This window comes from Pygocentrus nattereri, chromosome 19, assembly GCF_015220715.1.
Source record: "Pygocentrus nattereri isolate fPygNat1 chromosome 19, fPygNat1.pri, whole genome shotgun sequence".
Taxonomy (NCBI): Eukaryota; Metazoa; Chordata; class Actinopteri; order Characiformes; family Serrasalmidae; genus Pygocentrus; species Pygocentrus nattereri.
The window spans coordinates 24340973-24367961 of NC_051229.1; the positions used below are offsets into that span (position 1 = coordinate 24340973).

At 37.9% G+C, this 26989-nt stretch overlaps 2 protein-coding genes across 6 annotated transcripts in view; both read right to left on the minus strand.

The window, feature by feature from the left end:
- The window catches only part of urb1 (URB1 ribosome biogenesis homolog), a 44218-nt gene extending 28578 nt beyond the window's left edge, over window positions 1-15640 (minus strand). For both annotated transcript variants that reach the window (XM_037531007.1, XM_037531006.1), the window contains exons 1-15: window positions 15409-15640; window positions 13950-14089; window positions 9562-9713; window positions 7951-8080; window positions 6749-6845; window positions 6565-6650; window positions 6355-6480; window positions 6143-6270; window positions 3713-3908; window positions 3429-3566; window positions 2709-2882; window positions 2445-2574; window positions 2235-2357; window positions 1991-2103; window positions 1-112 (exon numbers count right to left, since the gene is read on the minus strand). The exon at window positions 1-112 is cut by the window's left edge and continues 11 nt beyond it. In XM_037531007.1, the coding sequence (XP_037386904.1) occupies window positions 1-112; window positions 1991-2103; window positions 2235-2357; window positions 2445-2574; window positions 2709-2882; window positions 3429-3566; window positions 3713-3908; window positions 6143-6270; window positions 6355-6480; window positions 6565-6650; window positions 6749-6845; window positions 7951-8080; window positions 9562-9713; window positions 13950-14089; window positions 15409-15541 (1978 nt within the window). In that variant the 5' untranslated portion in view covers window positions 15542-15640. The remainder of the gene's footprint in view (window positions 113-1990; window positions 2104-2234; window positions 2358-2444; window positions 2575-2708; window positions 2883-3428; window positions 3567-3712; window positions 3909-6142; window positions 6271-6354; window positions 6481-6564; window positions 6651-6748; window positions 6846-7950; window positions 8081-9561; window positions 9714-13949; window positions 14090-15408) is intronic.
- Window positions 15641-19962: 4322 nt separating this feature from the next.
- The window catches only part of cep295 (centrosomal protein 295), a 42569-nt gene continuing 35542 nt past the window's right edge, over window positions 19963-26989 (minus strand). For 2 of the 4 annotated variants that reach the window (XM_037531008.1, XM_017699273.2), the window contains exons 17-21: window positions 25882-25984; window positions 25255-25389; window positions 24792-25132; window positions 24465-24658; window positions 23397-24202 (exon numbers count right to left, since the gene is read on the minus strand). In XM_037531008.1, coding sequence (XP_037386905.1) covers window positions 24482-24658; window positions 24792-25132; window positions 25255-25389; window positions 25882-25984 — 756 coding nt within the window. In that variant the 3' untranslated portion in view covers window positions 23397-24202; window positions 24465-24481. Of the gene's footprint in view, window positions 20221-23396; window positions 24203-24464; window positions 24659-24786; window positions 25133-25254; window positions 25390-25881; window positions 25985-26989 lie in introns of those variants that run through there. The other 2 variants (XR_001857923.2, XM_017699274.2) reach the window with 2 other exon arrangements.

Here is a 26989-nt window from a genome sequence, read left to right on the forward strand (position 1 = left end):
GCTTTCTGGTTGAGGTCCTCAGGTGGCTGCTGCTGCTACTGCTGATAAACATCTTCAATAACTGATAGAAAACAGAAACTTCCCCACGTGCTGGCCCTGGATTGACTCCATCCTTTATATAATGAGAAACAGTTTCAAACAAGTAATCAGAGTGGACTGAACACAAAACAAAAACCACAAAAAAGAGCAATGAGTCTGAGAGCCAACACAAAGGAGGACAAACATAAACCAATTAGAAAATTAAAAAATAAACATTAAATATAAAATTAATAAAATAAATAGCTTGTTGCAGATAAAAATATGGCAAAAATCTGATGACCAAGATTGTCTCATCCATGAATTATTTATTTTGACAAAGAATATGTATTATCTGAATATATTTTCATGCATATATGAAAGCATACATTATCAAACTTATAATTAGTATATACAACCATCTACAAAAAAGATGCAAGAAGCCTGTGATGCAAAATATTTTTCACATGTGAAAAATTACTCTGTGTTTTCAGACCACTTTTTATGCACGTCAAACGAATTCAGACCTTTATAACCAGTGGTTCAGCATGGTTTGTCTGTGGTTTGTTTTGTGGTCCCTTTAACCAATGCATTGTGAACACAAAACTGTCCCAGACTGCTCGGTAATTAGCTTTTCATTGTTTAATGAATTTCACAGCTCGCCATATATACACAGCCAGAAACTTCTCACTACTCAGAAGAATGGCTGCTTTGTAATCTTGCAGAGGAGCACTGGCTTATAAAAGCAAAAACTGTGGAAGGTTATGCTAGGATAAAGATGCATTAAACCCCTTAAAAATGATTTTTAAAAAAACAATACAAAAAACAGCATAACGTATTTGCGACAGGACTGTAAGTGGGGAGCCTCTACAGAAGTCAACGAAGACTGGTTTGCCAATACATTGACAACAGTGGTGGAAAACAGAACTAACAACTTTCACTTAACTAGCAGCTTAAGTGTTACAGGCATGGGCAACATTTGGGGGGAGTAAAGGAGGCATTTGCCTCTGCCAAAATGTTTGTCAACAAACGTCGATTATGGAATAATGATATTTGTTAAAACACTGTACTTTCAAAAGCAGTCATCAAGTTTAAATTACGCCATGTTTAAAGGCCTAGCTAGCAGTCTCTACTCTGCTAGCAGACAGAGATTTTCAAAAAACTGGAAGCACACGGTTGACTTGTGCACTCAAAACAACTACTAAGACCCATGTTTCTATTCTTGAACTGTTTCAGGAAAGCGGCATGGAAAGTCTAATCACACTGAACAGCATTCTCAGCTCTAGAACTTTCATTGAAACCAACCTGGCATTTGCTTATCGTCACTACAGATTTCCGAAAGAGGCGACAAGTGCAGAGCTGTCCCAGTTCAATGCTAGGCCATCAGAAGAAATCTGCTTTGACCATGTCAATTAGCAGCACATCATACAAAAGGAACTTTTCTTGCTTGCATGGACTGACAACTTACATAAAAGAAACACTATAAGTCAGAAGAAACTGTATGACACTGCAGTGCTGAATACTGAATGGTCCGTTTGCATGAACTTGGAAAAAAAAGTCAGTGCATTTGATGCCACGCCTGGTGGGCGCCGTCTTGCACTTCACTAAGGTAGGACATAATTTACATTTTGATGAATAAAGGTTATTAGCTAAAAAGTAGGTTTTATACTTACTACATAACTAACTGAGATTGCTTGCACCCCCTGACATACACCTGAAATGTCACCCATGGTTACAGGTATAAAGTAGGCTTACTTTCTGAAGTGGCTAGTGAGCTATTAGATATGACTGAATCTCTGTTCGATTGTCCATTTGATTTTTAGTAAAAATGACCGAATTACCTTAAGTAAGACTAAACATAGGCGGCAAAATAAACACTCCTGCCAACAGTTGGCAGTAAAAAAAACAAACAAAAAAAAACAAAAAACAAAACCACACACACTGTTACTACACATTTCACTGCTGACCAACAGACCTGGAAACGGAACCAGGAGAACTTGCTTGCAGGAAGCTCCAGAGCAAGCTGTAGAATCTGGTACTGAAGAACAGGAGGGACCTCGTTCCTCATTTCCTTCACTGACACAATGCCTAAAACAGTCAACAAGACTGATTTGCACCTTAATATGCCACTTGATTACAAGGTTAATAAACCAGGTAGGGAATGAAAAGACACTGTTGCTGTGGTAGAATTAACCTAGAGATTCAGAGAAAAGCTTCACCTTGTAGCAGTTTGCTGAAGTCAAATTTGCTCTGGCTGATGAAGTGCGGTACAACACTATGATACAAACGCAACACCTGCAGCAGCAGGGCCTTGAACTGGATCAGTGCTGGATCTTGCTCACCTGTTGCACATGCAAGATACTATTTTCACAGCATCAATACAGTTAATCCCAGTGAAAGAAGTACACAGAAGTGCACAGTGCTATTACCGTATTCTTCAGTTTTAACCTCATCCGGTGCTTTTGATCCAGTTGCACCAGTATTTTCCTCACCCTCTTCTTTCTCCTTCTTTGACAGTGATTGCCACATTGACACAATGGATATGACATCTGGTAAAACCTGTGGTAATAACAGAATGAAGCCCTAAGACATTACCACTCTATTCTTTAGCATGTTTTTCCTCTAAAATAGACATCAGGTCTGTGTGTGTGCACGTGTGCCTGTTTCTTTGCGTCTTTCAATAATTCTCTTACTTTACTCAATGCTTCTCTGTAAAGCTGGACAAACTCCTCCATGGAAGTGGGGCTGTGTGAGTCTGAACCATCCCACACTGGTCTCTTCAGACTGTACTCAATATTTTTCTGAGCTCTCCTCAGGATAAACACCAGCACAGACAGGGTAACTTGCTGTCCCACCACACTGGGCAACTGTTCAACAACAAATTCATTTAAAATTAGTCAGGTTGCTTCCACAACTGAACTATGCAAACAATGACAGTAAAGGAGATATTAGACCGTCACCAGAGGCCATTACAACTGGCACAAACACCACATTAGACCTATCAGCAAATTCAGCTCATATTGAGAAAGTACTGTATTAGAACAGCATTAAACTTAACCCTGATTTTGAGAAGTCGAACCAGGCATGACAGGTTTGCAATGACATCTGCATTCAGTAACTATGCCTCAATGAATTTCAGGAAGGCAGTGCGATTGGAAGCATACTCCATATCTGAATGAAGAAGCCATTTAATTTTGCCTCAAGACAAAATTAATGTAATAATAATATTATTACATTAAAATTAATTAATGTAATAAATTTTGTCTTGTGGTTATTCATTTTGCAAGAAGAAACATTTTTGGATTTAAAACATGGCCCAGCAGTATCTCTGGAAATCGAGACCAACTATTGTGCTGGATTAAACCTTGACTCTAATACTAATTCACAATCCTAAAATGTCAGCGCTGTTTTACTTTGAGGCCTTGAGTGAAGAAGGTCTTGTTGCAAACTGGAGGCAGGGAAGTGACTAGAACCATGCTGAGCAAACGGGGAACAGGAAGCATCTCTTGCAACTGGAACGCCTGGGACACTTCCGGCTGGGCCTGATAAATCTATGAGAGAGAGCGAGAGCGAGAGGATAAGGAAGAAATGAAAGACAAACGAAGAAAAAGTTTAATGAGACAAAGAGAGATAACTATGTTTGTGCAATGTCATGCACCACAATTATAAAACCATACCCTGCCATTGCATAACTCACCTTCTTCAGCAGTGCAATACTGTCTAGCCAGGCTCCTTTCATGCGTGGTGTGAAGGAGAAGTGTGTTTCTTTGAAGTACCGGGGCAGAATATCAGGGTTACATTTCAGGATACTGACAAGGAGCTCAGCCAGCAGGTCATCCTCTGCAGCCTGCTTAAGTCCCACCACAAACTGCAGTAGGACAATGTTTCCAGCCCTGGAAATACATGAGGTCACTGTGACTTTAAAGAAAATGATTATTACAATTACAGCTGTATGATATGCTCAGAAAAACATTGTGTGCCTCTGTAAGTGCATTATTACAGGTTGGTAGTCCTAGTCATTTAAAAAATTTTATTTCTGAGCAATAAGCTAGGAAGCTGAAAAGACTTCTCATGCTTTTGCTTTGCCTCTCTGTGTCCAATTACAGTATCTGTCTACAAGTTTACAGTATAAAAAAGATCTCTCTGATTCTGTGTGCAGAAACATAATTTGAGAGTCTGCTATTATTTCGAATTTCGTTCTATATATTGGCGACAACTCCCTGACGTAGAAGTGGCTTAGAAAATGGATGGATGGATGGATGGATATTGGCGACAACTCATAATGATAACAATACAATTCACTGTGGAGCTCTAGACAGAAATCAAGCTGTAAAATGCCCGTGTAACACTGTTGACATGATTTTACAATGCAGTTCACAGCAGGGCTGGGACTAGGCACATGCCAATATAAAAATGTAGTATCACGATAATACCTTTGTTTTTTTTGGTGTATATCACATCACAATATTGTCATCTGTAAACTTGTACACTAACAGTACTGTTTACCAGATTTCTCACTCATACATTTGTGGGTTTTATGTGCACGCCACAGACTGACTGAGCCCTGCACTTCCAAATTCTGCCTTTTTGCATTCTGTCAACATCACAACACTGACATTTGTGAATCGATTCTGAAATCATCCACCTTCCGCCTCACGATGAATCTTGACCCAGACATGGCATTAGTGGTCTTGACTACAACACTACAGATAGCTATATTTTTTTTACTCTCCATGTTGCAGTTTCTCTGCAAAAATGTGCTCCTGACCACAGGGCAATGAAAACTGGGTCTTTGGTAAACAACTTTAGACTGGAGTTTTCTGTATTTTGTGGAGGTAATCATGCGCACGGTCAGTGCTGTTTAACAGCAAGGCATTACAATAAAGCCACTCAAAGTAAACAATGCAAGAAGTCTCACCCCCATATAAATTCAAAACAGTTAACTTTTTTGGGAAGGTGTTATCCACGGACATTATTACAATTAAACAGATTTTAATTTTATTTAACTGATATCTGCTGTTCTACTTTGTGACTTGAAATAAATTTATCAGTGTTTGGCATGGCTTCATTTTATCAACCCATTCAATAACACATATTTACTCACTAATCAATTTATTCTGATGCATATATTTTTGTGCATTTAAACTGTAAAGCTCAATTGATTCAAACAGCATGTATTTAAACTGAATATGTCTGCATGAGTTTAACTGCTAAAACTAGCCCTTCTGTCTGTCACACTTAAAAGAATGGTTGTAATTTACATCATTTCCCACTCACTAGAGATGTAGTTCATCAACCAATACATGTTTGCTTTTTTAGCCCAGCACTGGAGCTATAAGGCTAGCTCTGCTAATGAGCACTGAAAGTTAACAAGCGCCTAAATACATACTTAAAACCTCTCAAGCTGCTCAAACCACATTCAGGACATTAAGGTCACAGAATAGCAACGTGGTTTAGAGTAATGTATCATTATGAACTATAAATATGAACAAAATTTCACAGTGCAGCTGAACAATGCAAGCTGCCATTTTAGACAACAGATGCAGAATTCCTAATCATTCAGTCCCACCCTTTTCAAATAAATTGTTAACAAATGGTAGGTGCGTGAAACAAAGTTTCATATGAATCATGGATGTGTTAGTTTGATGGCATTAAAAAATGTAATATCGCACAAGTATTTTAAAAAAATTGTTTAGGAAAAATGGTGAGGTTGTGTCCCACTTTTTCCTACTTGACAGTAGATTTGCAAATGCTGAGTTTTAGGCTGCAAGAGGGAGCAGGTTCACTCTACCCTAAATTCCAAACAATGAGACAAAGGGCCCAAATGTCATTCTTGAGTTGAAGTAAAATGGAGTACTGTCTTTAGATAACATTGTACTCTGAGCTGAAAAGCCTGCAGGCATATCCACAGCTTAGATAACCACTCCAAAATTAAATTAAGCATATTTTAATAAGCTTAATTTTTTGGTCTTATAAATCAGAAACATGTGCAAATCACACTTCATATTACAGCACCATTTAATATTCAAGATTTCAGGTTGTCGTGAATATGCAATACATTCAAGTTTACAACCACACATTACACGACCTATGCACCTGAGCAATTATTGTTTGTGGTCCCACTCACCTCATGGCTGTCCCCAGACTTGGGTCATGGAAGCTTATACCATATTTATGAGAGCAGCAAACGTCAAGAAGGAAGTTATGAACCAAGTCTCGCACAAGGAGTCTGCCTCCCTCCTGTTGAGTCACCTCCTAACCAACAGAACCTCAAACGTGTTCATTACGGACATTGAGAGAGAGCATGCAAAAGTGTATGACTAAAGATTTAAACTTTACCTGACTATGAAAGGTAGTGGTATCCAGAATCCCATTCCATCTATAAAGGGAGGCAATCTGAGCCAGAGTAGAAGCACTAAAGAAACGCACTTTCTGTGACTTACTGATAGCTGTATTGTGCACAACCTGCAGACCAACAGAAAATAGATTAATGTAATGTAATACATGCATCGCATATAATAGACATCTCCAATTGATAGAAAAGCATACTTTAGTTTTTAAGGTGGCAAGAATCAGGCTGACTATTGAGATTCTGTCTTCTTTCAATCCCGTGTTTAGGATTTCTGTCAGGAAATCTAAGCAACAAAAAAGCAGAAATGGTTGGATCCATTTAGTCCAGAGAGATTTGTACAAAAACTGTAAAATGACCAACTCCAATTAATAATAATATTACCTTTGGTGTCCAGTATGTGTCCTACAAGTGAACTGTCACCACACATCATGAAAGAAAGGACAAATTGAATGTAGGCCATGCGAACATCTGGCCGGCCCTTCAGATTTACACAAAACATTTAAATTACATTAATAAAAGTGATGCAATTTATTCAGTGCTGTAATTAACAAAGACCAGTCACACAATCACAGTGATTAGATAACTTGTCCAGTTCACTTTGCTGTATACTTTAATATAGTATGTGCTCTGATACTGTATAATTTAAGATACTTTGAGAAACAGTTTTTGTATTCCAGACACTTGCAAATGTATTATTCCTACATTTTTCCTACAGTTCCTTTGGACTGTTTTGGTTAAGTGGGTGTCTGTGTGACACATTTTAAACAAGAGGGTGGATATTAACACTGCTGCTTCAGCAGTGAGATGTTTCCTACAAAAAAATTCCACAGCGCTGTAAAAGACTCATTGACAGTTATTGCAAACGCTTGATGCAGTTGTTGCTGCTAAGGGTGGCCAAACCAGTTATTAGGTTTAAGGGTTAATCACTTTTTCACACATGGCTCTGTAGGTTTGGATTTCTTTTTCCCTTAATAATAAAGACCTTCATCTATAAACTGCATTTTGTGTTTACTTGTGTTATCTTTGTCTAATATATAAAATTGTCTGGTGATTTGAAACATTTAAGTGTGACAAACATGCAAAAGAATAAGAAATCAGGAAGGGGGCAAACACTTTTTCTCACCACTGTAACTGGATGTCTAAAAGGGCTTTGGTGGCTAAGACTTCTTTCAAACGTTTCACATTACAGTGGTTTCCCACTATCCCATTTCTAGGTTATCAGTCATCTATCAAAAGTGTATCAAGTCTATTAACAAAGATATGCATATTTCAGCACTATCTGTGTTTATTGTCAATGATGAGAGGCTCTAGAGCAAGGTGCTTAATCTTAACCAGAAAAGGCAAGTATGACTGCAAGTTTTCTTCCAAACAATCTAGGTCACACCTGAATCTACTTTTTTTTTTTTTTTTTTTTATAAATCAGTTGGTCTCAGCTGTCCTGCTTTGCTAGAATGACAATCCACTGTCACACCAGCTCCCAAAAAAGATTGGACTCCCCTGCTATAAGTACCAGAAAGATGATTCACATGAATTTAAACCTAGAGGAGTAGATGATTAAGAATTCAGCCACTTGAAAAGCTCACAGTTTTGTCTCTGATGCGAGCAAGGCTGCTGAGTGTTTTTGTGTAGACCAAACTGCTGAAGATCTCCCGTGCAGAGTCCGCACCCTGGGACACCATTGCTGCCAGTAAGCGGAGACACTGCTGTACAAACCTGCATACGTAAACACAAAACAAACATCAATGTTTAGTGGAGTTTTTGTGAACACATAATATATGAGGAAGCAGGCATGATATTCTAACCACAGCTGATCAGAGAATTTTGACTTTTTGTCTCTGGTAGCTCTGAATGCTTGGCAGTACCAGTCACCCTGTCAGATTCTAATTAAATGATCAAATCAATCTTGGCACAAACACACTGATCTTGTAGCAAACTAACATAGTTAGATTAACTGATCATACAGCTTTGATTCTACTGATCTAGTTACTGGTTTAACTCCTTTTGCGTAAGGTGCTAATGGTTTATTATGAGTGGCTTATTCAAATTATCCCCAGGAAGTACACTACAACAAAAACAGAAAAAATCTAAACAGAAAAATCTAAGATATAAATATGATGAACCACGGCTTAAATATGCAAATTAGACCTAAATGTAAACTGTATGGGCATGGCTAACGAGCAGTTGGATTGTCTTATTAACATATTAAGAATTAAAATATTAAGAATTAAAATCATTATTTGGCTTTTACGTAATGGTAGCTAGATGAAAAAATGTCACAAATGAACAGGTGGCCGGCTGACCAACAAACAAATGAACAGATGCAACATGCAAAGGAAGGAACTAACATATGCACATGGATGATGGGATGAAACACGTTAAAGAACGAATGAACAAACAATGCTCATATATTAATTAATGAATTAAGGGGTTACAGGCAGCTACAGACTGAAGGTCTAGATAACTTCTGGCTACATTGGGTTTTCTTTAGCTCACCAAGTTTCTTTAAACTCTTTTGTGTGGGAAGGACAAGTGACGTCAGCCTTGTGATTGGTAACTGGTCACTGATAAATTATTCAAAGGATATACTTAATAAATGTTTACTTTTTGCCTGCAAGAACAAGATTGACCTAATTGAAAAGAAAACACAGATTTTCCTTCACTTGATCATGACCATGTTGCACATTTTAGGGCACATTTATATGTATAGGCCTCAAACATGTGTATGTATGTGTATATATTTCTTCAAAAAGCTCATTGTTAGATTTCACACATTTTGCACACAACTCTGGGATTTGAAAGCCATCATGTTTAAAGTATTTTTACAAGACCTGTAATTAGCCCTGTAGCAAAGTGGCTATGAAATCTGCTCTGCACGCAGGTTTCCATACCCTCCTCATGGAAGCACTCTAATCTGTTCTGACATCATTCTGGGTGCTCGCACATGTAATGTAACTTGATCTATTCTGTCACTGCAGCACTAAATGGTGTGTTAATCATAGAAACCCATTTTGCAGTGACTTGAGCTGTGTTCAAAATCTCAATACAGCAATATATTGTAAATAAGCCTGTCCCTATTTCTATAGGAATTGTGCTTCTGCTTCAATTTGAAATAACTGGGCAAAATCTTAATGTCTGTGTTAAAATTAAGCACTGCCCTAACAGATATGCAGTTGAATTGGAGTGGAGAAACTTACTGACGGTTCACTGAACACAAAGAGGACTGCAGCAGTTTCATGTGTGTTGAGACAATCTTCTTCACAACTGTGGAGCCCACCATGGTGAAATGAGATAGGTCACTTGCTGTCCGCAGGAAAATCATCTCTAAACTTTGAAATATCAGCATCAACTGGACAAGAAAAGAAAAACATAAAAGCCTTAACTACAAGTAGCCTGGGCCTTGTTTTATGAAAGTCAGTTTAAATAAATGGATATATTGACACAAGACAGTTCTGATTATCTCATGGATATATATTTAAAAAGCATTTATTACCAGCCAATATATTTATGACATACATATTATCCAAACAATAAAGTTATTTTTCTGAAATGGGAATGAAAAGTTATTATTACTGATGTTAGCACCCTATTTTGAGCACTAATGCACATGTAATCACTAGCGGTATGCATTTAACCAGAGCAGAAACTGTATATAACATGTGCTCTTTGAAATTCCCTATTTAATAATTCTCCAACAGCACTATCTTAACTTGCTCACATTACCCTGAAAAACTCTTTAAAAGGGATCAATCTAAAAAATTAGCAATTATCAAAATAGTACTCAAGTTTACATTCTGCTGTACTTAATGGTCATGTACACGTGCTTGATAACTTTGACTGTTTCCAAACTGCATCTCAGATATTGAGTTGAGTTTACCTAATGAGTGAACGGAGCTGAAATATTAACACACAGGGATTGTGTGTCACCTCAGATGACTAGCCTAGTCTTTTTTGTCTTGTATATTATAACAAACAATGAGTTAGTGAAGTGTTAGTTAGCAAAATTATAAGTGATTGTTATATTCCACCAAATTTACATAAGTAGAATATAAAAATGAACGTGAGCTTTATGTTCACTGGCGCTCTCACTGCAATGCATTATACCTAGTGTGGCTGCAGTTTGTTCTGTCTGTGCTACACAATTAGTCCAGTGAGTGGTGGCCTTTACTTCTGGCAACACAATCTGATTGGGTGAGCAGCATTCTACCAGTATCGGTTTTTCATAAAAATGTATCATTCCTCTGTGCACCTGTTGCTGTTGACTCATTTGACTATCCAGGTAACGGTCACTACATTTCAACTTAACAGAAAATGGATACCTTAGACAACTTCTATAAGATATTAATATTTGAACTGACTCCATGCCAATGACAAAACTGCATGCATAACTGCCTTCTGTAAAGGCCACTACACAAAGAGATCACACACAGCATCATGCAGCATCCAAAATTCAAAACCAGGGTTGCCCACTGCTCAGGGCAAGTGTGCTCACTGCCCCCTAGTGTGTGTGTTCACTACTGTGCATGTATGTGGGTGTTTCACTGCACGGATGGGTTAAATGCAGGTCTAATTTCACAGTGTGCAAACACAGTTCCAAATGGTTCAGTATTCTACTCTATTAATGGAGCTACACACACCGACACCAACGCTTCATAACTCTGTGCACTGTTCAGTTCCTCTGCATGCCATTACTGCAAAAAATTAAAGCCATATTAAAGCCAAAGACAGAGAACACAAAGAATGGCAGTGAGTGTTTTGGTTAACACACAGATGCTAACAGTAAGTTACTTCAACTACTGTTACTGGCCTAGCCTTTTGTGAGTTTGTATCTTTTAGCTCAAAAACAGAAAGTCTGTGAAGGGGTATTAACCTGATAGCAAGCGTGATAAGTGATCTTGCCATATCACTGAATTTATACAAGTGTAAAAATGACCTTCAACCTGACTTTTATAAGCTCACCCTGCAGGTGTTCAAGCGGTCCTATCAAGCATAAACATATCATTAGTCTAGTGTAGTAACTCAACGTTTTAAGCATTTAATTGTGTGTTTATTTTTAATTCAGCAGAGCTTAATATTACTCTTTTCCCCCCTGATAAGCTGCTTAGGTTATCAAAATACCTTAATTATTCTTTTAATACTAGTAACATTTACCAGTTAGGACATTTACCACCTTCTTGTTCTAATTTTCCCTTTCTACCTTAAATGGCATAGCAGTTACATCCTGGTGCCACCATTTAAGGAACAGGAAAATGTGAACAAGAAGTTAACTTCAGCTCTGTAGTTTAAAACGGAAATGTGTTTTTTTTTTTTTTTTGATAAGGAGATTTAAGTTATCCAAACATCCTAACCGGATTTTTCTGTATGGAGCTACCTATAAACATGCGCTCAGTAAGCTGCAAGTTGAAATATTAGCCAAATCATCAGCCACATATTGACAATTTTTAAAAGCGCAATTATCAGCCGATACCACTACAATTCCGACATCATTGTGCACCCCCAATAAAATTCGAAAATGGTAATCATCGGGGCCCAGCGCTTTACCCCTTTTTTAACAATTTAGCAGTCTTTAGTGTATTTCCTGATATGCATTATAAAAAATATATAGATATGCATTAAAAAAAGTCTTGATCCTCCTGATCCAAGGTAGGTAGACAACCACCTAAAACACTGTGCATAGCAAAGTCATCCGCATGACCCTGAAAGGTTTTGAAATTTACAAAACTGCTTAAATCTGAGATTGATTTCCTTCTGGCAAGTCAATAGCTCACCTTTTACAGATTTAATCATATTTATTGTATTTCCTACTAAATTTCTTATTAAAATTTCCTACTAAAAAACCTTGCTAGTAACAATGTGAGGTTTTTTGTCAAATTCAAACGATTTTTATTATGTATAGAGTAACACTCTGGTAATTCCATCTGACACCATCTGAATACATTTAAATCACAGAAATAATATTTTGTTTAGTGTTACTGTACAAGGACAGGGAGCATTTTCATCTAATACATTAATTTGAATTTGGTAGAATTCTAGTATCCACTATAAAATCATCAATCCATATATATGCATTGTGAACACTTCAGTGAAATGTATAAGCTCTACTATTTGGGTTAAAAATCCTCCAACCATCAAACAGATTGGAATTTTTATATATTCATTTATAAAGACATTTGGGTTCAAATGTACAGCTCTACTCATGGATGAACAATCTAGATATGGATCAAGCACCAAGCTGAGGATAAATATCTGCCCTCTCTGTCTGTGAGGGCATTTTCATGTATAAAAAAACTGCTTTTTGTAAGAAGAATAGCAGTTCCCCTCGATCTGGCTGCAAATGCAGAATGACAGATTTATCCAATTCCAATCCACCTGGACCTTAATTTTATGTATGCCTCTCAGTTCAAATGGGTTTTCTGGAGATACATAATATTACAGAAAAAGTGTCTTTAAATGGGCTATTCCCCTTTTAGCACTTGATTTAGGCCTTTAATATTTCAACAAATGAAAACAATTCTGCACCCATTTTCCTGTTGTGCTACAATTTACTGCATTATGTCTGCACACTGCATATTATCACAAAAGTAGTGCAAACAGTCCACTCACTAAATGACCAGCAAAGCGGAAGTCCCTTAAATCACCCCATCCTCCCACAAAGAAAAAAACTCAGCCTGGTCTATACTAGCAGCAGAATCCAAAGTAAGGCGTGACCCAATCACAGAAGCCAGAAAACAGCAATAATATAGACAATAACAAAAATAATGATAATTTAACCAAACACTAACTTCCAACCAAGTCCTTCTGAAAGAAGTATAAGATAGCTTCATGTCTATTAATTAACAGCTTCTCCCTTTTTTCTTCTTGTCTCCTAACACACATACAAAACAATAACCAAAAAAGTGAAAGAACCAACTACAACAGAGCAGTGACAGAATGATGCTCACTAATCAAGCCATCTGTACACCACAAAGAACAACAAACAAGGTTGGCTTGTCGGTCCTATGATATCTTGGAATGAACACTGGCAAAATGATATTCTACAAACACAAACGTCTTCACTGATGCAAAGGAGTTCATCTGTCCACAACAGGAGAGCACCCTCTACACAGCTGATTTACAAAGAACTCTCATTACTATGTAAAAATAATGGAGTCGTACAATAAGGCAGATGGATCTGCATTAACCAACTGGCTGCACAGCATGTCTACCAGAGGCTTTTCATCCAATACTACCACTTTGTTCTGATGCTAGGAAGTGAATTCACTTGCCCCTTGGCCTACCTCAGTGCCTTCCATCAGCAGGGTTATTCGATTATTCTGCATTCTAGGATTCCCTTCAAGATCCACACGCTTTTCTGGCCTACATCGTTTGCATGCTCAGACTAGACTTCATCGTGTCCATGGTGTGTACAAACCAGGTCAAGATCTGGTTCTCTGTCACTACTTATATCTACGTGCACAGAAAGAAATGTCTAATGGTTTTACATGAATTTTGGCTTACACTTGCAGGGGCTATCCAGAGTGCAGTCTACCAAGACACTGTTCAACAGCACTACTACAACCCCCCCAGCCCCAGTCAGTAAACTTACCTCAGTCTCGGAATGGGTATCTCCCTCCAATAACAACAATATTTCAGAACACTCGGCTGAGATTTTAATGTAGCCTTCGACTACATCATAAAGGTTGGCACATGGGAGTTTTTTGGCCGTCCTTATGAAGATTTCTAAACCTAGAAGACAGGAAGTAACAGTGAGATAACATCAAAGAATGTGATACAGAACTTTTAAAAGAACAAAACGAAGTGTCATAAAGTTCACCTGTAATGCTAAGTAAGGCCGTTAGCTCAGCCCTTTAAAAGTCCTGAACACTTGATTTTTCACTAAATTTATTAGACAGGTAGCTAAATGCTTACGATGCAGTCTAAGGAAGATGGATGTCAGTTCCACCATAGACCTTCTCTGCTATCGCACTGCAAACTCATTCCCTTTTTATACATAAACCCCATTTCTTGATAAGTTGGGACATCCACCAAAGGCTCAGTCTCTGCAAGCAAAGATGAGTCATGGTTGAGCAACCATATTGTGTCAAACAGTTAAAAAAGAACCAATGTCTGTATTTTATGCAGTAGCATGGCAGTTTTTCAGTGCATTAGGGCAGTCAGAGGGCTTGAAGATCTTGCACATTTAACAGTGGTTTTCCAGCCCTGCCCTATGCAGACTGACATTTGTCCTGTTACCCTGAAGCTTTTTATAATATTACGTATGGTAGGTGATGAACAACTTAAATTCTTTGCAATCATCTGTTAAGTAATGTTCCTTTTGAGCTGTTTCACAATCCTCTCATGAAGTTTGGCACAAAGTGGTCAACCGTGACCCAACTTTGCTTGCAGAGACTGAGCCTCTGGTGGACACTCCTTTTATACCCATGTTTCAAAAAGGTGTAACTTGAATATTCTATTAACTTTTCGCTCTTAATTAGCCTGTATCACAACTTTTTGAGTGTGTTGCACATATAAAATATTTATATTTTTACGATACAATAAAGCCAAAACATTAGATGTCATATTGTACTTTTGTCAAAGGTTCGAGAGACGAAAACTTTTCAGACTTTTGTTTTTATTGCATTATACAAAATGTCCCAACCTTTCCGGAAACGGGTTTTAAACGGTTTACATTACATTACATTACTAAGAAATGCTAAATACGAATTTACTTGGACTCCTGGACATTTTACGTCCACGAATGGATTTTTGTTCTGGACAAGTAAGTTGTAGGTAACGTTACTATATAAATTCAGAGGTAACGCTAACCTAAGTTATGTATTCGAGTGCAGTTCATCAGGTGATCAGGCTCCCGTAACCTTTAGCGTTAGCTCACTAAACGTTCGATAATCCAATTGATAATTTTAATATACAGCTGAATATGCAATAATCGGTGTCATTTTTTGTTTAAATTGTGTTACTCAGTCAACTAACAGAAATTCCATAGCAAAATAACCATCAACGTGTTATCTGGTTAGCGAATTCACTCACACTATCCCTCCACTTACCTTTGAATGCACTGCTAGGATCCTTTAGCATGGATTTAAAGACCGTCCCATTAAACTCGCTTTCAGTCGTTTTCTTTTTATTTGCTGGCATTAGGGATTCCAGTGGTTCTGCATTTTGACGCTTTTTTGCCATATTTAAAATAAAGCTTCCACACGTGGAGAAACACACGTGGCTGCTGGTGAATTCTCCGTGGCGGCGTGAACGGAACCACAACAAACCGTCATGTCGCGCAGTGTGAAGCAAGCAACGGTACGTCAACGTCAATATGGCCGTTAGAGAATCAGAGGGTATTTTTAAAAAAAGAGCACCGTAATGGTTAGGCTACTTCCCCGTGAACCAATTTTAAAAAATCAATAATAAATCCATACATATAACAAATATGTCTCTTAGGAGAAAAGCCACAAATAAAGTTGAACAATGACCTCTGCTTCAGCAATTCTGGTTCCGGAAGTAAAAATCCTAATCCCATTCATGACGTTATAACAAGTTAAATTGGAGTGAAAAAATATTTTAAAAACGAACTAAGTGTTTTTAACAGTCTGCTCATTTTATCTTTGCAGGCATGGCACAGTGAATCTTACCAAAGAATGATTTTTATTTTATTCATTTACCTCTGTAAGATATATATTAAATCGCAGTGGTGGACGAAGTACACAAACCATGTACTTGAGTTAAAGCAGAGATGCCCAAGGTAAAATATTACTCCAGTAAATGTAGAAGTTCCTCCCTTTGGACCTCCACTTGCGTAAAATTACAAAAGTATTTGCCTTCAAATGTACTTAAGTATCAAAAGTAAAAGCATTACAAGATTAATTATGACTCTGTCCTGTTAACATTTTTGTAACAAGACTCTTGCTTCTTTAAGTCATTTTAGGTTAAAATATAAAAATGCAAAGTTCTGATTCTACCTAAAGCTGTTTAGATGTGGCACTCAATGTTAAAGAGGTGACCTGTGACAGCAGCATTCACCCACAGGGACTCCACTGACATCACTACTCGTTCTCTTAATCTATGTACCATCAGATACAAAGTGTTCTTTAACCTGTGTTAATATTGTTTAATAATATTACATGGCTTTTGTAAATATGTTAAACGGTCTTATACACACACACACACACACACACACACACATATGGAAATATATATTTTTTTTTTATATGAGATGCATTTCACATGCATCCTGTAATTCAAAATATTATTCCACACACTACCAAGGTGACAATCTAAATTGTTATACATTTAATCAAGAATGTTATCCTTAAATCAGCCCCATTATTTATTTTATTATTTACTTCAAACATTCCCATTCTCTGTACTGTACACTGACGTGGCAATGATCACATTGTTATATACAAACTATTTGTTTGGTACACCTTTGGTTGTCTTGACTACGCTGTCAGTCTTGGGAGACAAATCTACTTATTTCTTTACAAGAACAGATGTTGTGACACCTAAGAAGTTCCTGTACCAATTACCTTCTATCTAAAGTCAAAAGATGCATTTGAGTAACCTTTAGACTTTTAACATTGTGAACTTCCTTGCCAAAGCCAGTGTAGTTTTGTATGCACTTTCACTGTGGATGGCTACTCATGCCATTTGTGAGCATCACTTGAGTGCCAACTGGCCTTTGGTCAAGTGCCACTTCTAAGCAGCAATTGGGTGTCACTGATGAGCAGCAGGTGCCACTGGCATTTGGTTAGTAAAGAATATGTTACTTCAGATGTAGGGGAAAATAGTGAATAGGCCTCCCTTAAGAACAGTCTTTATTTACTTACTATAAAGCTTAGCCATACATTTGGTACGCAAGATTATCATGTACAGGATGGTATATAAATCTACGCACACAACAGTAAAATAGTTTCTTTTATAGGAGCCCCATTGGCAAAACTTATACCAGTTTGGCATCTATCATGTCTAATAATTTCACAGATATTGGTTATGGAAGTATAACACTATAAATATTAGACTTTAAAGTGAAAATGTAAGTCTGTCAATCTGTCTTCAATCTGTAATTACTTCAAGCTGTGACAAAAGACAAATTATAGTACTATAAATGTTCAAAGTTAAAGTCTATCAAAGTTACTGAATTTCTCACTCCACAAACCCTCCTTAATCAAATATTTTTAACAACTTGTCTTGTACAACAATGTATGTGCATATATCACTCTTATCCATTGACAAAAAAAAATCATATCAACTCACCCCCAACATTTTCTGGGACTATAAATTCCAGGAAAGCAATGCTTGATAATGTTCTGTCTGAACAGACCTGAACCACATCAAGTTTTGAGACTGAAACTGACCCAAATATAACAAGTGCAGGTTACAGTGTAGTGACAATAACAGCAAATATTAGATCACAGACAAGTAAAATAAAAATATAGAACTATATAATATATTAAAATAATCAGCTGTCCAAAATGTTTGCAAACACATGCTATATTCCTACTTCTGCAGCCACCCTGATTTGTTGTTGTTGAATCTGTTTTTGTAATTAGCACATTCTATTCTAATTACCACTTTTGACCATAAATTAATTAACTTTGTAAAAACCAACAGCTCATTGACAGTTCAAATGTCTCTGCTTACATTCTTTGAATATGAAAAGAAAGTAATCTCTGACACAACCAATTGACAATTTAGCTGATAATGACAACACCATATCATTGTAGTGAGAGACTGTGCTGAAAATACTCTCAAATCGTCTTCTTCCTCTTTTGGCTGCTCCCTTTAGGGGTCGCCACAGCGGATCATCTGCCTCCATCTTGCCCTATCCATTGCCTCCTCTACTTTCACACCAACCATCTCCATGTTCACCTTCACTACATCCATAAACCTTCTCTGGGGTCTACCTCTTCTCCTTCTACCCGGCTGCTCCATCTCCAACATTCTTTGACCAATATATCCACTATTCCTCCTCAACACATGTCCAAACCATGTCAACCTGGCCTCTCTGGCTTTATCTCCAAACTGCTCCACCTTCACTGTCCCTCTGATCTGCTCATTTCTAATCTTGTCCAGCCTTGTCACTCCCAACGAAAATCTCAGCATCTTCATCTCCGCCACCTCCAGCTCAGCCTCCTGTCTTTTAGACAGAGCCACAGTCTCCAAACCATACATCATAGCAGGATGCACTACTGTCTTACTCCACTAAACACTCTTGCTGCGATCCTTTTGTCACACATCAGCCCTGACACCCGTCTCCACCCACTCCATCCTGCCTGCACCCTTTTCCTCACCTCTTTTTGCACTGTCCATTGCTCTGGATAGTTGACCCAAGATATTTGAAGTCATCCACCTTTACGACCTCTACTCCTTGCATCTTTACCTTTCCACCTGCCTCCCTCTCATGCACACACGTGTATTCCGTCTTATCTCTACTGACCTTCATTCCTCTCCTCTCCAGTGCAAACCTCCACCTCTCCAGATTCTCTTCCACCTGCTCTCTACTCTCACCACAGATTACAATGTCATCTGCAAACATCATGGTCCATGGAGCCTCCTGCCTGACCTCATCTGTCAACCTGTCCATCACCATTGCAAACAAGAAGGGGCTCAAAGCTGATCCCTGATGTAACCCTACCTTCACCTTGAAACCATTTGTCACTCCAACTGCACACCTCACCACTGTCTCACTATCCTCATACATGTCCTGCACCACCCTAACATACTTTTCAGCTACACCTGACTTCCTCATACAGTACCACAGTTCCTGTCTTGGCACCCTATCATAAGCCTTATCTAGATCCACAAATACACAATGTAGCTCCTTCTGACCTTCTCTGTGCTTCTCTACCAACACTCTCAACGCAAAAATTGCATCTGTGGTACTCTTTCTGGGCATGAAACCAAACTGCTGCTCACTGATCTGAACCTCTCGCCTTAGCCTTGCTTCAACAACTCTTTCCCATACCTTCATGGTGTGGCTCATCAATTTTATACCTCAGTAGTTACTGCAGCTCTGCACATCACCCTTGTTCTTAAAAATGGGGACCAGTACACTGCTTCTCCACTCATCAGGCATCCTCTCACTCTCCAGGAATTTGTTAAACAACCTGGTTAAAAAGTCCACTGCCTTCTCTCCTAAACATCTCCATACCTCCACAGGTATGTCATCTGGACCAACTGCCTTTCCATTCTTCATCCTTTTTAACGCTGCCCTCACTTCCACCTTACTAATTCTCTGCACTTCCTGATCCACTATCTTTCCCCCCGTTGTCCTCCTCTCTCTCTCGTTTTCCTCATTCATTAGTTCTTCAAAGTACTCCTTCCATCTACTCAATACTCTCTGTTCACTCACTAGTACATTTCCCTCTCTATCCTTTATCAGCCTAACCTGCTGTACATTCTTTCCAGCTCTATCTCTCTGTTTAGCAAAACGATACAAGTCCTTTACTCCTTCTTTACTGTCCAGCCTTTCATACAGCTCATCATAGGCCTGAGCCTTTGCCACCATTCTTTTTCTTTTTTCTTTTCTTTTTGAAAATACTCTCAAATATAAACGATTATCCATTTTTTTGAACAGACATACAGCAAACCCCGGAAAACAGTCCTTGGTTCAAGACCACTGCCTTAAACAAGGTGGGCTATTTATTTAACAGTTTTTTTTATCTATTTATTTAACAGTTGAACAGTTGACTGATGAGCAGTTTCATGGCCAGGTGTGATCTGTTTCCACATTATTTCATGATAAATCAATGAGAAAAAGGGTCTAGCGTTGGTTCCAAGTGTTAAATATGCATGTGGTAGTTGTTCACAAGAATCTTCAATATGTGGCCCATAGAGGCAAGTGCAGGGGGGGCATCATTAGGCTGAAGGAAAAAAACAAGAGATAGCAGTGGTCAAACAGATAACAGATAGCAGATAGCAGATAACCTACTTCTGAATTAATAACTTCCCAATACTGATGAACAGTTTACCGGCAAATATTTCATTTTGTGTGTTACAGATAAACTGAAATGTTCCTGCCAGCATGGCACAAACATCTTGACACTGCACACCTAAGCTACAAAGAAATGAGTGCCTGCTGTTGAAAATGGACTTTCAGGATGATCTGCCCAAGCAACTGCTGATAATGCTATTCAACTTGCAATGCAACATAAATGATGCTGAAGCAAACTGTTCAAGTTTCAAGATCCTACAGACATCTCCAATATTCTTCGAGAATATTTCCGTAACAAAGTAGCAGAACTAAACAGCCCTAACCATTGGCTGCATTAAACATTTGGATCCTTTTTGGCATAATGTTGTGCAGATAGGCATTGTCCTATTCTATAACGTTATTGCCACTTTGTTTGTTTATGTCTCTGACTACTCATTGTACATATGTTTTGTACTTGAAGTCAAAATACAATTTTGTGATTCTCCATTAGGGAGAATCAAAGGGGGAATTGAGAGAAATTGTCACCATATGTTATTTTCCTTTCGAATGTAATTCTCTCAACATGTTATCTTAACCATGTTTATTGTAGAGCTTTAGCAAATGGTCTTTTGCTTGCCGAAGTGGTGATAACTGTCACACTCTCACCTTGCTCCCTCTCTGTTTTCAATAACCCTTCGTCTCACAACCTTAAGGTGATACCATCACCCCCCCCCCCCCACCCCCCCACCCCTTACATCTCTATTCATATCCCCGTCTACAACCCCTCCTTACCCCTCCTCAAAGTCTTTTTGTTCCTCCTTAGTTTTCAATGTATATAAGGTCCTTCCAAAATATTCTTGTTAGACTGGACTGCTGACCAGACTAGACTGGTGACACGCTGATGACCAAGCTGTGCATGATCGTCTGCATGCACATGAATAAGACTAGACTCCTGATCCTGCTGATTGACTGTTGATCGACCATGCTATACCCAATACAGGTATATGGGTACAGGTACAATAATTTGAACTGCTTTATACTAGATGTTAAATATTTATTATCCCAGTCCCTGCAACTTTACTATATTCATAAGAACTTAAATCTTGTGTACATATAGCAAATTTCTCTTTATCTTTGTTTTAAATTATTAAAGTGTTTATTCTTTTACATAAATGGTTGCAACTGTAACAACTGCAATTTCCCTCTGGGATCAATAAAGGATTTTGATTCTGATTCTGATACTCTGTATGTGGAAATAAACTCCAGTCAACGCTGAAGCTCCACTCTCCTGACTCTCATTGTCAAATTTCTAACAGTGGAGATAAGACTTTGCTAGAAAACATCTAAAATAAAATTGAAAAAAAAGGCTGCCCAGTTTTGGCACAAGATTATTTGGGCAGATGAAAGCAAGATTAACTTGTAACAGAATGATGGGAAGAGTTTGGAAAAGTCCAATCAAATCAAATCAAATTTATTTGTATAGCGCTTTTTACAACAGATGTTGTCACAAAGCAGCTTTACAGAATTTCAGAAAAGACAAAGTTTTAACAGGAGTGTAAAAATGTACAACCCTCCAGTGTACAGAGCTATACTTTCTGCTGAAATTCAATCAAATACTGCAAAACCAGAAGGGTGATGCTTCACAGTACAGATGGATAATGACCCAAAACATACAGTGAATGCAACTCAAGAGCTTCTTTAGGCAAAGAAATTGATTGTTTTTTAAATGGCCAAGTCAGTTATCTGACATCAACCCACAGGTGGACAAGAGTCTCACCTCCACATCAACCCAATTCAGTATGCTTTTCACTTGCTAAAGACAAAAGTGAAGGCAGAAAGACCAACAAACAAGCAGCAACTGAAGGCGGCTGCAAGTATATGCCTGGCAAAAAAATCTTAAGCAGGAAACTCAGGATCTTGTAATGTTCATGGGTCCCAAACTTCAGGAAGTCATTGACTAAAGGATTTGCATCCAGATATTAAATAATCCTTGCATTTATAATTGTTAGTTTGTCAAATTACTTGAGCTTGTGAAAATGGAGGGACTATGTAAAAATGGCTATACTTCCTAAACAGTTAATGCAATATTTTTGTTTAACCTCTTGAATTAAAGCTAAAAGTCTACACTTTCAATCACACTGCTTCTTTTCAAATCCATTATGGTGGTGTACAGAGGCAAAATTACAAAAATTGTGTCACTGTTGAAATACCTATGGGCCTGATTGTACAAGTGACTTTGCAATGTAGAACCTATAGTGGACAAAGTACCCAACTCTTGTACTTCAGTAAAAGAGTTGTGATGAGCACATTGAATGTACATTTAAATTTGTTTGGTTATACACATAAGAGCCTTAATAATAATCTGTCAATCGGAGGAGAGAAGCAAAAACAAAACAAGGAAGGGAGATCATGGTGAGAGAGAGAACACCGGCACGGTGCATGAGCGTGGTCAGTTTCTTCCTTGGATCTATTTTCTGTTTTTTTTTTTCTTGCTTACTATTTGCAGTTGTGCGTACGACTTTTGCTGTTGGTGATTTTTTTTCCCCTCAGGGACACTTAACAGAGTTGAACCAAAGAGTGACCACAGATGCACACCGCTAGTGAAATCGACGAGGGGTGAGCCTTGTCTTGGTGCGTTTATTGCTCGACATACACAAGACTTCACTCTTGTTGAGCGAACTGTATATATTGTACCTGTATGTTTATGTACATGTGTATATACATTACGCAACATGAACATTGTTGGGTGTCTGGGGAAGGAAACACACTTGTTTATAGACCATTAAATGCTGAAACTGCTGTGGTAAAGAGTTGTTTGCATGGTGCACTCAATTGAGAGTGGTACATTGTGCCGCCACAACCTTAAAGGAGTTTGTAAGAACATTCTCTGTGGAACCCCAATAAGCTAGGCTTCTGTAGCACGGATCGTAAATATTTACAGTATGGGGTAAAAATACAGGGTGCTTTTTACAGAGTTACCTTTTATAAAATAATACTTGTACTGAAATACTAGTGCTGAAATATGTTTGTATTTAAAGATACAAAAATCATTGCTTTTACATGTACTTAAGTATCAAAAGTACAAGTAATATGAATTAATCTAGTTAAAGACAAAACATGAAACAGTTTAAAAAATAACTGTCCTGTTTATTAGAATGGTATTCATTCAGAAACTAGCTCAATTTGCACATTTCAAAGTAACTCAATACTCCTTCTGTTTTGCATGCTGATAAAGACCAATGGTCCAGATCCCCATTGTGCTATACCAGCAACAAAACTGAAGCACAAAATAATGTAAAAGAGTAGCATTGGAAAAATCACAGCATTGGTACAGTCCCACAACTTGTGCAATCTTACATTTACACTGTTCAGTAGCTATACGGCTATAGCTTCCTTTCTAACTAGAAAGGAAGCTATAGCCGTATAGCTACTAAACAGTGTAAATGTAATAACTATAAATAAACTATAAATGTAATAACTATGCAACAGGTCACAAAGATGTTATGATAACAATTTTAAAAAAGGTTAAATGGTTAAAAACATCCAATAACAGTTAGAAATATAGTGGCATCATCACAGTTTATGATATTTGAGTGGAATTGCTGTCTTTCATAGTTCATAATCCACATTTAACAGCTCTTCTCTTAGGTCTACAGTTTAGGAAAAAAATCCAGTTTACCCCTTTAAACTCACTGAATATTGTTGGGCATATAATCTATGTGAAAATATCTGCCCAGAGGTGTCAATGGTGCTCAGTGTTTGTTACAATGTTGGGCATTCAGTATATAAGGCAAGAGTTTCGTGAAAGACACTGTGGTTTGCTTCACTTGGAAAGCATAGTCCGTTTAATTTTATACAGGCACTTCTTGAGGCTTGCTTTTACCTGCGTGAGAAACAGGTACCCCTGCATATGCTGATGCTGACACTTTTCTCTATAAGACAGAGAGGAAAGTATTAAAATGAGAAAACATACCCAGTTTGCTTTTTCACTGGCTGGCAGGAATTCCAGTGGGTGTACTGCACACTGTGGCTCTTACGCTTGCTATATATAACTGATGTTCTTAAATCTACATCTGTATATACTGCATTGCCTGAATAGAACTGTTATGATTATTGTGGTTCTTTATTGTGTCTGTAAAGTACACAAAGTACACAAACTGATTGTATTTTACACACACAAAAATAGTTTCTCACCTCATTATGATGAGCTTTTAGTTTATCTTCCAGTTTCTTGTGTCAGACAACCTCTTCTCCAGGTTCTCTTTTATTTCTTTCTCTCCACCTTTTTCCTCTTTACAAGTGGGATAATCATCTTCTAGTGTTGTATCTGACAGACTTACCAATGAGATCATAGACTCCTCAAGGATGCCTTTCTCACGGTCAAGTTTCTACAAACACGATTTGTTCAAGAGCTTAAACATTCATGAAATGCTTACAAACATAGCTTAAGCAGAGAAGTGATGCAAAAGTAATCATTATATACAGACAGCGGTGATTAGTGTAAATGTTTTGATACCTTACCAGTACTCTTTCCCACTGATGGTAAACTGCTGGGCCAGAAGCTGAATGATCATCTGACACTTTTTCTATGTCATGACAAGAATCATTCGAAATGACAATTTGCTCCATAGACATCTGCAAATGTTCGGACTGGGCATCAGATCGAAGATACTCAAGGGGGTTCAAGCAATCTGACTCGAGGGAAGGGTCCGTTTTGTCCAGCCATTGAGAAGCAGCTGGATCAGTGGTGGAATCTCCCACAGGGGGACAACAGAGTCCCGCCTCCACAGGGAGGTGCAGGTTCGTGGGACATTCTGACATGCTGTTGAATGTGACCTCAGGAGACAGAGGCTGAAAGGTATCTGTTTTCATGCAATAGGCAGAAACAAAGAGTAATTTGTAAGTATATATTATATAGAATATTTAATGATAGCATAACAGCACCACTCTTAACTTTATAAATATCATTTTGCCTGTGCCTTGCCTTGTAGAGTGGTACTGAAGGAATCCCTGTACTCCATTGGGCACTGTGTGGACAGCAACTGTTGCATTGTTTTGGCACCAGGGTTAAAGTTCAGAACTGTACTTTCCCCTGCAGCCACGACTGAGACACTGCCTCCTACAGCATTTGATGAAAACATCAAGAATCAGGTTGCACATTGAGCTACTTAGGATTCGATTATGCACAGCCATTACTGCAAGCCGCTCTCCTTGAAACAATAAGCCTTTTTTTAAAGAAAAGCCTTCAGTTTGAAGAACAGAAGAAGTAACACACTATATGCAGTAAATGCTGTATTTAAAGAAGAAAGGTAAAGTAACTTTAGCTTTACCAGCATTACCAAGGCTTGGAGAAGATGAAATGGCAAAAACATAAAATCCTGAATCTTAATCCGTGTTAACATCTTAGTTGCAGCCATCATTTAGCTCTCAGCCACTGCAGAGGCCTTGCTCTAGCTCTCCAACAGATCTACATTCAAATTACATTATTCAGCTGGCCTAAAATCTGCTTTGAGAAGAACAAGAAGAGCCTAAACAGCATGCCTCCACATCTCATCTCTTCTGCCAAAGTGTTTGGTAGCCCTTACATGAGTTTGTCTATGGACATACACACCGTTCACGGTTTGGCTGTTGTCATGTTCACTGGTGGAAAAGCTGCCAGTTGAGATGGTAGTGGACATCATATAATCGGTATCATGCAGTGAGGCCAGTTGCAGCTGAACAAACATGAACATGAAATTAAGTTATAACACAAAAATACTGTGTAGAACACTGAGGTGAGGTGATGTGGATGTCTAGCAAAAATTTAGGATGCATGTAACTTTAAGTAACATTCTTTAACAATAACTGTTCTATCTAAAGGCTGTTGCTGATTAAGTTTATTTTAGGCTATGAGGCTGCTGAATACTACACAAATAAACAAATACCAACATCTAATTTACTCAGGCCAGCCCTAATATAAGGCAGAATCCATTTTGTATTTGCTTTAAACATAGTGTGATGAATGTTAGGGAATACCGTACTTCATCTCACTGTTGCCCTTAGAATTCAAAAGTTATTCATGTTAATTAATGTGCAAACATTGTTTTTTGTGTTCAACTTAAATACACAGGGCCAGACACAGGATTCTAAATTTAGTTCAGGACTAGCACTGCAACAAACGACTAATTTGATAGTCGAATAATCAATCGATTACTGAAACAATCAATTATTCTGATTATGAATCACTACATAACATTAGCTTTTAAGTTTAGTTTGAGGTTGTTTCATGCATTTGCTAACTAACATTGAAGACAAAGATGAATAACATTCAAAAATTCACTGCTTTAGTGAACTTTCCTGCTAATAAAAAAAGATTAAAAAAATAAAACTTCAATATATTTTTCCAGAAGGAATGTGCAAAATAGCAGCAAGAAAATGTAACCTAACTAAACCCTAATTAAAAATGTTCCTTTAATCAAGTAAATAAAAAAAACATTCTGAATCTAAACGTTAGTTTAAACAGTGCAGTCTGTGCTCTTTGCTCTGCTGCAACTAAATTTACAATCACAGATCTTTACTGAAATAGAGGAGTATACTGAATAGTCAGTATCTCCATGCTCCTGGTGAGTGTCTCTTCTGAAATTTGCCTCAAACATTATGATACTAAACATAATACATAACAAACATAATACTGAATTGGTTGCCAACTAACCTGGTCATCGATTTTAGTCGACTAAGTC